This window comes from Numenius arquata, chromosome 2, assembly GCF_964106895.1.
Source record: "Numenius arquata chromosome 2, bNumArq3.hap1.1, whole genome shotgun sequence".
Lineage (NCBI taxonomy): Eukaryota > Metazoa > Chordata > Aves > Charadriiformes > Scolopacidae > Numenius > Numenius arquata.
In genome coordinates, this window is record NC_133577.1 from 19582933 (window position 1) to 19595239 (window position 12307).

Genomic DNA, 12307 nt, shown 5'->3' on the forward strand with positions numbered 1-12307 from the left:
ATGCCCGATACAAAAATGGCATCATTGGCTAAAGCATTGGTGGGCTTGGAAGTGAAGGCCATGCCACAATCAAAAGATTAAAACTGTGAAGAAGCGGAGGGATGGCAGCATTACACTCAAGGAAGGATCCATCTCACCTCTTCATAGCCATCTAAAAGTTTAACCCCATCACAAGATAGGTGTCCATTGCCTTCTGGAAATGGCTGCTTTTTCCACTACCTACAGAGGGAGTCTACGCTCACCCTCCCAGTCTGACTTTTAGACAATTCAGGTTAGATAAAATAAATCCCATTGCAGGTTTCTACAGAGGAGTTCCCTGATTCTTTCTCTTGTCTTTCATTCGTACATACAAACCCCATTTCTATTCTGTACTTGTTCTGGACAAAGACCTCAAGAATGCAGAAGCATCTCTAAGGAAAACTTGCCAAGGGAAGGACTAGCCTTTTTTGCTGAGCAGGCACTTTCATTTCAAGGTTTACACCAATGTTTTCACTTAGAAGCTTCCTAAGTATTTGGTCTTGAGGCTGAAGCTCTTCACATACAGGACTTATGCATGTTACATGATTTAAAAGAACGGCAATTGTTGGAGCAAATAATTGAATATCTATTACATTTTTAGCTCAGTGGTAAGATATTTTTATGTGAAAATCCTTTCAGTACTTTCAGAATGGTTCTAAAAAAGTGAAATAAAAACAAAAAGCCAACGACATGCTGACCCAGTTTGCTCCCTAATCAAAACTTTTCTAACAAAAACTGCTCAGATGTGGCCAAACAACTCCTGTTCATACGTGAAAGGTATGTGCAAGTTGTAATCATCATGTGTAAAAGCAGATTAAAATGAATGCTCTTTTAATTTTCTATACAATGTATGCTTTGAATGGCGTTATTTTTTTAGTCAAGTAATTACAGGGTGGAGAGAATGTGTGGCCAATGGCAGCGGGTTAATTACAAGACCAAACACCCACTACATCTTACTCAAAGAACCTTGAAGTGATTACACATTGTTGTAACTAATAGCCTAGTTTGGACCATTGATTGGAGAGCTACCCTCAACTTAAAAGAAATGCAGAACTTCTATCTAAGCATATTTACCATTTTTACAAATAATGCTGTATAGAACAGAGAGACTAGCTAAATTTGAGACAAGGGATGTCAGTTTATTTACGCTGTCCACTTGGCAATTTTACACAGACGCCATTTCTTCCTTTCTCTTCTCATGATTGGCCAATCTTCTTTCACAACACAGCAGTTTGGGAGAAAATACTTAAAAATAGAGATCTGTGATTAAAAATAAAAACTATCAGAAAGCACCTGCAGCAGCTCTGAACTTTAACTGATTGAGTTTTAAATTATATGGGATAAGGCCAGGAGAGATCATCTGATAATCTAATGTGTATACCAGCCATTAAATTTCTTCTCAATACTTCTCCATTGAGAACAGCATTTTATCCCTGGATAAAAATCGTTTTCCAGAAAAGCATTCAGTATTCATTTGAGAATGAATCCAGCAGAATTGCAGTATTAGGCTGACATGGACTGCAAATCTCTAGCTGAGGCCTGACCCTCTTCCCATGTGCTTCTGATTTCCAGGAGCCGTTCACCTGAAGACAAACATACATCTTGCCGAAGACAACACAAGGCTCACGTGCTGCAAGACAGTCAGACCCTCATCCACCTTCTTGGATGTGAATCAAAGAGCACACAAAGAGTAAAGATAGGACAGAGGCTGTGCGTGCTCTGAACCCACAAACATGGGTATGCCTGAGCACTCTGTCTGGGCAGAGGACCCTGCCTTGAAGCCAGAGCCTGGAAGCTCTTCTGGCGCAGCTTTCTCCACTGCTACATGGTCCACCGGACCATTTCAGTATCCGGATCCACTCCTTTGTGCTTGACCATCTGCAAGTTAAATTGCTAGCATGGTCTGGCTATGAACTGGATAGCTCACAGACAACTCCTGGGCACAGACTAGGAGTCAAGACCGGGCAGCAATCACTACTGCAGGCAATTTGCATGCAGCCACCCTGTTTTACAGCTAAAACAATTGAAAACCATGGAGGTGGCCACACTCGTTCAGTTGGCTGTAGGGCTAGAGAAAGGCCCTTACACTGCCTATTTTATTACTACAAATACAACTTGAGGGGTCTTGACCCAAGAAGCGTTTACCAATAAATTACTTGGACAGATCTTTTATAAATAATAAAAATTAAGCACCTTCCTTAAGGGAATTTTTTTCATGGTTTTTGTAATTCATCCATATATAAACCAAAAGTAAGATTTATTGATAGCTGCCATTTATACTGTTTTTTGCTTCCCTCTCCCTAAAAATAGAGCAAGGATAATTGAACTGAAAATCTAAAGATTTCTAAAACCCAATTACATAACTTGCCACACTTGCCCTGTTTTCCCCTCTACTCCCCCCCTTACTTTTATTTTAAAGAGGTCAAGGTTATTAAATATAAGCTCCTACATTCATACAGTAAGAACAGTGGTATCTAAACATACAGTTGAAGACTGCTCACACAGCATGAATTTGCCCACGTAGCCTACATGTACTATGTTTGTTTACCAATTAGGCTATGAAATCGATACTTTGATGTACACAGCGTGTGCAGTTCACGAGGGTGAGATAATAGTGCAAGGAAGAACTTCTTTTCCCTCCCTGACTCACCTGTGTTTATAGTGTCCGAAGCTGCAATCCTCATTCCGGTTGATTTACCTCAGTGGGTGTGCCATCGATGTCAGGACTGCAGTTTGATGACCCAGGTTTGCAATGTTAATGTTGCTCTAACATAAGCTTTTGCGTTGCGTTATGCAAAATTGCAGCTCCGATACTTCTGCTTTAGAAACCCCTGCACACGAGAAGGGCTACTTCAATAATTTCAGTCTTATCTATGGATTTATAACTTCCGACAGCATGCTGATTTATACAGCGTGGCACTATACATCAGACGCATGCTGCCTCGGAAAATTAATGCTGCATTCTGGCAACCATATGGGCAGCTGGCGAGCGGCCAGCAGAGCAGCAGAGCACGACCCTACCTTCACGCAAACCTTCCCTGTGCAAGAGAACTGTTTGCATCAACTGCACTGGCCGAGGAGCAGAAATAAAGCGATCCTGTACCTCGTTGTTGCTTATACTCGTCAGATCCCCCGGGGGCAGATGTATGCCAATATGATTAATGAGAGAAGCTGCACAGACACGACCCCCTTGCGGCAGGTAACCACATGGGCACCACACTTCTTGACGTCTCGGGGAACAGAGAGGATTGCAGAGGCCTCCTTGTATATCTGTGTTTCTTCTCTATGGATCTCTCCTCTAGTTGTTGCTCTCACCTGTGACAAAATTTAGCTTGCAAGATCTACAGGGAAGGGCATTTATCTTATTTGTTCTGTAAAACGCATATTATACTTAAGAGTGCTGAACAAACAATCGCAATAATGGCTTACGGTAGCTTAGTTATCTTAAGCACCTTAAGAAAGAAAAGAACATTGTTCAGTAAGGAAAGAAGTAAAAAACATTCTTCTTTATCACTTGCAAGTAAAGCAGCTTTTGTTCCCCATTCTTTTGCTTCTCTCACCCTATTATTTCTTATCAAGGATGCGATCATTTATAGAGTTAAATCTAACTCTGCCACCAGCTTCAGTGGGACTACCTACAGGAATGCTGGGCTGAAATGGAAACTCCTCAAATAGGATTCTGTCTTCTCACTATGTAAAGGATAAAAATCTCTCAAAGAATAGAGAGAAAAAATTAATTTAATGGTTTCAAGTAACTTTATGCAATACCTTAAATGGAAGATGCCTTGATGATAGCTCAACCACACAAACCAGTTTATAATGTATTTTATGTTTATAATGCTTTCCATTCATAAATATCCCTGAATGTTTTTTTACAACTGTTCACAGGAATCATGTCACTTGCTAGGCTTTACAGCAGCTGTTTTACTTCTCATTGCAATAGCCCTATGAAAAAAATAGGGATTCAAAGTGAAGCAGCACACATTTTCTACTGTAAACTACCGGGTACAGTATAATTTCATGCTTTAATTCTCTGCTTTTCCAAGGAAATCAGGGCTTATGCTTTATCTCCCACAGTACTATCTCCATACGCATACTGTCCTGCTGGTTCACTCAAGACAGCTAAATTCTTGTCTACATTATGATTTTTCTCAAACCCTGATGCTGTACTAAAGCTGCTGCTGTTTGACTGTTGATGGCAACAACTTGTTTTGCAGGTACAAGCAGGCCTGGTTTTTCTCAATATTGCTTCAGCACTGCCCAGCTCAGTGCAGAGCTAATCAGCAGCATGGTCCCTGCTGCTATCTGACCAGCAGCAGCATTTCCATTGCTCCTGCCACTACATTACAGAAATACATCGTAGTGACTTGGGATTTCTGAGAAATGACATCTAAACATTATTAGCCTGCTCCAATTCTGCTCAGTTTGAGGGATTTGTTTGTACCCAGGCTGGAGTCTAGCTATGGTTTAGAAATGCTGACTAGCTGCAGTTAAAGTAGAAATAAATAAATTCACAGCTGATTATACACACCACGTGGGTCCAGCACAGTGATAATTTTATTCCTGGTGCTCCTCGGCATTTGAAAACCCAGGCATGCAAGCAATGCTAAATAAACTGCTTTCACTGGCCAGTTCTCCCAGAGCAACCGCTTCTTTTCCTCTGGAAAAACAATTTTATCTACGTAACTTGTAATAGCAAAATGGCGATTTATGCATGCCCTGTACCTAAAAGTGTCCTTTCTAATCCTGTAGTTGTACTGCCACTGGTTCTCATCCTGTGTCTTGAACAATCCCATTTCACCAGTAGCCAGACAGAGCCAAGCATCCAAATCACGACACCACTCCACAAATGACAGAGCACATAGCTATCTGCCTGGGTTGTGGTATCTGCATCACAGATATTACATGGTTTCTTGATCTTTGCAGGCACTGTCAGAACATCCAAAGTTATCTGGTAGCACACTCTTTCTGGATACGGAAAAAAAATCCAGCATAATTCTTTTTCCTTTTAAGTAAGAAAAGTTAGGTTGGTCTGTTTTTTCGCTTCTTCTCTCTACACTTCTAAAAGGAGTATGGTATAGTTTTAGGATGGTGATATTACAAGAACTTGAGGTTTTGTCCCCCCCCTCCAAGTTCTCCAAGGGCTCTCAGAAGGGCTTTCAACACCTCCCAGACTTTGGAACCTGATAAATAGGATCTCTTCCGTCCTTGGAACTGTAAAGCTCTAATATGGCACAGTTACAGATGTAGGGCAAAAGTATAACTGACCTTCACCTGTAAAACCAGAACTGCTGGTACTTATACAGGAGCTATACTGCTGGATAAAAACAATAATTTAATTGCTTAATGTAGACAAGGCCTCTGAGGAATCTCCTTCTTCAAATAACCCAGCCAATCAAAACTTCATCAGCAAAACCCACTAATCTAAACTTCAGCAAAGAGGAACTTGAAATACTTTGCCAGGTACACTGAAAAGAAAACAGTATTTCCCCCCATTTTAACCACTTGAAGAAACCAAAAAAAGACACACACTTGACACTTGGACTAGCAAGTTCAAATATGGTTCCTCAAGGACCGAGTTTCAGAGGATGCCCAGTGCAAAACAAACACGGCCGCTGAAGTATCAGGATGCACTACTTACTCCAGTGGGTTAAAAAACAGAGCCAAACCCCCAGAGCTGCACTGGATTCCAGAGCCTATACAATGGGCTGTGCCTCTTAACAGCCAACTGACACATTTTGTGAGAAACCACAAATTATGTAGCTAAAAACCATTAAAACATATCTGATGCTTTATCTCAGGTTCATCTCAAGCTGTGGAAATTCCTCTCAATGCAGCCTTTTTAGAAGATTCCTTTCACGCAGCGCTCCGAAAACACTCCGTAAACGTTATATTAAACACGGCAGCGCCGGGAGGAGCGGCGGAGAGCTGCTCTCCTCGCTTTCCCGGGAGAAGCCGAGGCTCAGAAGGGCTGGTCGAGGGGCTGGGGGCCGCGGGGGGAGCGGGCGGCACCGCTCCGCTTCGCCGCGGCCTTGACCTGCGGGACCCCCCCTCTCCCATCCCCCGGGCCGTGCGCCCTGACCTCTGCCCGCTGGCAGGGCGGGTTTCGGCAGGGCGGGCTGGGAAGCGGCGACGTTCCCGCCCGCCCGGGCGCGGAGAGGCCACGGTGGGGCCTCGCCAACCTCGCCCGCGGGGTCTTTGTTCCGGCGGCAGCGGCGGCCCAGGCCCTTTGTTGCCGCCAGCGCCCGACCGCTGGCCCCGCGCGGCGGCCAGGGCTCCTGCTGCCGGCCAGGGGCCTCCTGCCGGTAACATACACACACCCCCCGCCGCCGCGGTTCCCCGGGCGGAGGCTCCCGCCGCACCTGGCCGCACCCCGGCCGCCTCCCCGCGCCGGGCGGGGGAAGGGGGGTGAGGAGGAGAAGGGGGCGCCCTCCTCAGGCGCGCGCGGCCGCCGGCGGGAGGTGAGGGCCGGCGGGAGCGCGCGCAGGCGCGCCCCGGGAGAAGGGCGGCCGGCCGGGCGGGGGCGCGCACGGGACGGTGTGCGAGGGAGCGAGCGAGGGGAGGGAGGGCGATAGCGGGGCGGAGAAAGGCGGCAGCGGCGGCTTCTCTCGGCTCAGGGCAGGCGAGCGGGGACAGACGCTGCCGAGCCAGGAGACACAGCGGCAGCCGCCGACGAGTCGGGACATCCTCCCTCCTCCTCCCCGCCCTTCCCCCGTTCTCTTTCTCTCCTTCCCCGCTGTCCTCCGGGGCTGATCGCGATCGGCGGCGCGATCCCGGGGCGTTTCCGCGGCGCCGGTGCCGGCAACGGCCGAGGGGAGAGCCGGCCCCTCCCCTCCCCAGCCGGGACTGAGGGACCCCCCGCTCCGTCCCCGCCTCCGCCCCTCGCCGGGGCGCGGCGGAGAGGGCCCGGCCCCGGCCCCGGCTCCGGCTCGGCTTCCCGGCGGCGGGCTCGGCGAGGATGTCGGGCGGCGGCGGTGGCAGCCGGGAGGAGGAGCGGCGTAAACTCGCCGACATCATCAACCACTGGAACGCGAACCGGCTGGACCTGTTCGAGATCAGCGACCCCACCGAGGTGAGCGACCCCGCCGCGGCACCCCCCTTGCCCGGCCGGCCCGTCGCGGCCCGGTCCGCCACCCCCTCTGGGCCGCCCGGGAGGTGAGACACCGCGCCCGGGCCAGGCCGCGCCCGCCTCCGCCCCACGGCCAGCTCGGCCCCTCGTACCCCCCCTCCCGGCGGGGGGGCTTGGGCAGAGGCCTCCCCCCGCTCTCCGTTAACGCGGGGCCCGCTCTGGCCGGGGAGGAGGCTCCGCTCCTGGGCGGGGAGGGCCGGGGAGCGAGCGGCGGGCCCATTGCCGTGCCCGGCGCGGCTCGGGTGAAGGCAGGTTGCAGCGGCCGGGGAGAGAAAGGGAGCGCAGGGCCAGAGCCCGCCCTCCCCTCCCGCAGGCACATGCCGGCCCGAGCCTGCGGGACCGGCGGCCGGGAGCTCTCCGGGCGCTGGAGGTGGCGAAAGGGGGCGGGCGAGGGCAGTCATGCAGGAGCTAAACACCCCCCCCCGACCCCGAAACGGGCTACCTCTGTGGGCTTTTTTTTTATTGTCTGTGCCTTAAACAGAGCCAAAAGGCGGCTGGTGGAAGAGAAGGACTGAGAAGCCTGCTGATGGGGGTTTATATATTTTTTTTTTAATTTTTCTTTTTTTGGTTGCTGCTGCCTTTTCGTTTCTTTAAATATTCAGCTTTGTGCAGAAGGCGGCCTTGTACAAAGCAACCTGCTCCGCTTCGGCGGCTTCTCCGGGCCGCTGGTGCGGTCCCCGGGGAGGCTTTTGCCAGGGCGTGACGGACGGAGCGCTTTGGCTGGCCGTGTCCCCAAGGCTGCCAGCCTTTGGTGGAGAGCAAACACCAGGAGCAGGTTCGCAGTCCCGAGTTCACATGTTGTACCGGAAAAACACAGCGGGTAATTTCTTCCTAGTGAAATGGGTGTTTCTTGGTGGCTGAGAGGGGCTGGGTTTTACTTTTTTTTTTTTTTTTTTTTTTTTTTTAGGAAAAAAAAAAGTAATTGTCCAACCACACCCTACCACTACCCCTTGTCATGTTCCCTTTGGCTGGTTAGTCTGGTTTGAAAGCGGCGGGGGGGTGAGGGCTGGGGAGGCAGGTTACAGCCCTGTTTGTGTGTGACAGCCAGAGCTCCCTGTTCCGAGGGTGGAGGCCGAGCCTATGTGTGTTCCCGGGGAAAAGGAGGAAATTCACACTTGCTCTCGGCCTGGCCCCGGTCCTAGTTGTTTATTAACAGAACCCTCTGAGAAATCACGTTGGCTTGGTCTTGCAGCTTGCTCCCGTTTCTGCACCCAGGTGCTGCCTGCTGGCGTAAGCCACGAAAAAGTCTTGAAAGCAATTCTAAGATTACTCGGTCTGTGATAGCTCTTTTCAAGCTATTGCAAACTGTTTCTTGAAGGCCAAAATGCGGGGTTTCTGTGATTATTTCCCATATCCTGCCATCTTTATTGTAATTAGAGTTCCTTGCTTGTATTGCTTAGGTTTTAACCATACGACTGCTGGATGACAGTTGCTTGTTCAAAAAAGTGGGCTGATGCTCGTGTGAGGGAGCCTTCATGATTGTGTTTGAGAATGTATCACAGTCTTTCTGGAATTGCAGGTTGACTGCTACCTGTCAGTGGCTGATTTTTTGTCTGATTAATGCATTTGTCAATTCCCAATATGTTTTAACCCTAACCTGTTTCCTCTGTGTTAATGGCAGATTGTGCTTCTTTAGTTTTGTTAGTAAGTAGTTTAACAAATCTTACAGTTTTTTAGGTCAGTCTTACGTGTTTATTATAATTAACTAGACTTTGCACAAAAGCTACTAGCTTCATTATAGTTATTATGGAAAGAAAGAACAATTTTATTTGCATTAGCTCCACACTTCTGCAGTTTAAGCCTCTGAACCTGTATAGGAGCATACTTACTGCTGTCAACGATGACATTTATTTCAGTTGAAGTACTGATAGTAAAAATTAAGTGCATGCATATCTCTTTGAACGCCTGAGCTTTTTAGACTACTAGTTCTAAAAATGTTTGATAAGACTGCAGGCGGGTCTGTAGCAAAGTGACAGTAGGTAATGGTTTTACAGCTGAGGTATATTTTCCTTACAGATAACTACAAATACAAATGTTCGCATTTTTCTCACCATTACCCTGAACTGACCCGAATTTGGCAGTGTTTTCAATCCAGATGATGGTGTGATTCACATGTGTACTATTTATCAGCTTAAATGAAAGCCCTTTTACTAGACTGCTTGAGAGCTGACAATTCTCTGTTGTTTTCCCTGCTTTTCCTGGCTCAGCTTGATCATGAGGGACATCTTGCATATTGTAGGGGCTGCAGCAAGTGTTGGATCTGTGTAGATGTGACTGGATATGACTTTTGGTTGGGTGTACCCTACTGGTTGAGTTGAACTGGATCATTTTAAACTCTTCAGACGTGGTTGTAGGCAGCCTGGGTTAACTTTGCAGCTTGCATCTGCCCATACAGCAAACTGTCACCCAGGAGCTTCTGGTTGTATGTACCATGCTTAGAATATTGAGACTTGATGCCCTGTAGTGATTCTTTGGGCATTTCTTCAGTGTAAACAATCTGGTTTAAGTGACTTAATTTTCTTATGTAGAGAGAGTAGGATTTTCCAGAGGAGCTAATCACTTCCTTAATAGTAGGGTTTCAGGGAGATTTATATATATATTCAGAAAAGGAAGAGTGAAATCTAGTGTAAATTGACTAGAGTTCTGACAGTATAGTATAGGAGTGACAGTGAAAGGTATTTGCACCTTACCTACTGATGTACCTCAGTGTTAATTTGAAAGGTCTAATTCTTTGGTGAGGCACAACTGCTCTGAGTCTGTTGGGTCCTTGTCCTTTTAATGGAGAGTGTAAAATGTGACTTGGTTTTGAATGTATAGAGTAGGATTTTCAAAGTAGTTTAAATGTGGGGGGGATTTTTTCCAGAGAAGTGCTCCATTAAATGAATCAGTTTGAATTCCTGTTAATATTTCATGGTGTAGACTAGTCCTAAGGGATTAGAGATCCACTTGTCTGCTTGCCTGTTTTGAGAGGCACAAATTATTTCTTAAAAGTGTATTGCCTGTAAGATGTTGAAAAGCAAGAGACTTGGGTAGGGCATAATGTAGAGTTATGTTACTAACTTTCTCCTAACTTTTTGTGTGGTACGAGCGGTTGACAAAGTCCTTCAGTGCTGTTTTTACCCAGAAAAACAGGGATGAAAGGATCTTTCTCCCATGCTCAAAGTTGGATATTCCTCTGTCTGTATCTCATGTGAAGAAGATTGAAGACTTCTAGGGAGTGAGGTTTTCATATTTTCATTTATGCTTTCACTGGAGTCACTTGTGGACTGAAATGCTTGAGAGCAAGGTGGCGATTTTAACGTTGTTAGATATTTACCTATTTTAACACTTGTTGCTATTCTGAGAAATCTGTTAATAGTTTGCATTATTTTCATGTTGAAGATATTTTTGTTAAATTCAGAAAGTAGCTGAGAGAAGCTCTGTGGCTTGAGAAGCTCATAAATGAACAAACTCAAACCTCTGTGTTTTAAGGTTTTAGTTAAACTCTAGTGGTGTCGAGAGTGATGCTAGGTACACACCTTTGCTAAATAACTCTGTAATGCTGGTACTAATTTAAGCTTTACCGTATCTGCTTCAAATGATGAGGCAGCTATTCACATCTGCAAGTCTAAAGAAGTTACAGAAGGTTTTGGGGAAATCTGGGGTGAATCATGTTTTTGTTTATAGGTAAATCAACAGTGAAATTCAAAATTAAACAGTATGTTAAACACCCCTCCCCCCCCCTTTTTTTTTTATTTAAAATTCTATTTCTCTTTTCCATTCCACTTTTCCCTTGCCTTTGTATTACCAAGGTTTGGGATGCTTTTAATTTTTGGCTTACTTCTTCCTTTTTTCTTTTATTTCTTCTTTTCCCCCTTTGGCCAAGGATAGGAATGCAGTAAAAAGACTTTTTGCAGTAAGAGATAAACTGATGTTTTGATCTTGTTTTAAGTCTTGGTGATTATAGTACCCAAGTTTTCAAAAGGAACAAATTTGAATTAATGATTTGGTAACAAGTGCATAGAGTTGTGCAGAAACTTATAGATAAGAAATTATTTGCATTTATACACTTTTACCTCCCCATTCCCTACCCCCAATGAAAGTGCTTACTGGAATTAAGTGATTGATTATATAAAATAAGTGTATATAGATGTTTTGGGGGAGAGTAAGGAATGCAAAGACTAGTGTGTTTATCACTATCAGAATAAACCTAAATCCTCCTGAAAGCATTTACAATTTGTTGGTTTAAGATGCTGTACGTGTACCAGGCATTATAATTGTTGTTGATCTTGGTGACAAAATAAGGTTTCATCTTTAATGTACACTTTGATAACTGTATATGAGAGGAAAAGAAGCACTGTGTTTTTCCGAACGTGGTTTGTGAGTTAGGAATGTGAATTGCATTTAGCTTTTTCAGAAAGATGCTTTTTAGAACAGGTGGGGGTTTTTTGATAGTTGCCCAAGGGCTTGGGGATTGTTGTCGGAAACATTGATCTGTTGTAGTTCTGTTTTCCGATGGAGAAAGCTGTTCTAAACTGATCTAATATACCTACGTGTTAACAAAAGTAACAAGGTCTAATAAAAAAGCTTGGAGAAGTAGTATTCTTTGCATTAAGAATAACTACTAATAGAGTATTTAACTTTTGTTTGTGTTTTTTTATTTTTTGTTTTAAAAAATCCCCACTCTTATTCTGAAGAGTTAGTCCTAATACCTTGCTGCAAAACCTACACAAGTGATTTTCGGGGGTGGGGGGAAGGAAAACAATCAAATAGCCATAAAGACCTTACAAATTCCTCATTTTATATTTGCTTTCCCCCTCTTTTGGTGTTATATATATTTGGTCTAGTCAGTATGTTTTAAATTCTTTTCACTGGCTTTAGATGCAAATAAGTAATTTATTTATGGAAAATGTTACACAGTAGGACAGGATCTTTTAAAGTTGATGCAATTTTTGTCTTTATTCTTTGGGCTCAGATCTTATTCTGGTTCGTTAAGGGTCATAAGGAAGACTGCTACATGACATAAATTTGTCATCTTTTCAAAGTAGGTATGCAAGCTCATTATTTAAATCTAGTTAAAGCAATAAGAATTAGATGCCTTTTAGGAATCTACAGGGGCTTTAAAACCTACCTTCATGGTTGCTCACCTGTAGGTTTTTAAGAATCTGTCTCTGAGACTTT

At 45.3% G+C, this 12307-nt stretch overlaps 1 protein-coding gene across 6 annotated transcripts in view; it reads left to right on the top strand.

The window, feature by feature from the left end:
- Positions 1-6648: 6648 nt before the first annotated feature.
- The window catches only part of AFDN (afadin, adherens junction formation factor), a 133337-nt gene continuing 127678 nt past the window's right edge, over positions 6649-12307 (top strand). For 5 of the 6 annotated variants that reach the window (XM_074169033.1, XM_074169034.1, XM_074169037.1 and 2 more), the window contains exon 1: positions 6977-7090. In XM_074169033.1, the coding sequence (XP_074025134.1) occupies positions 6977-7090 (114 nt within the window). Of the gene's footprint in view, positions 7091-12307 lie in introns of all 6 variants that reach the window. The other variant, XM_074169036.1, reaches the window with a different exon arrangement.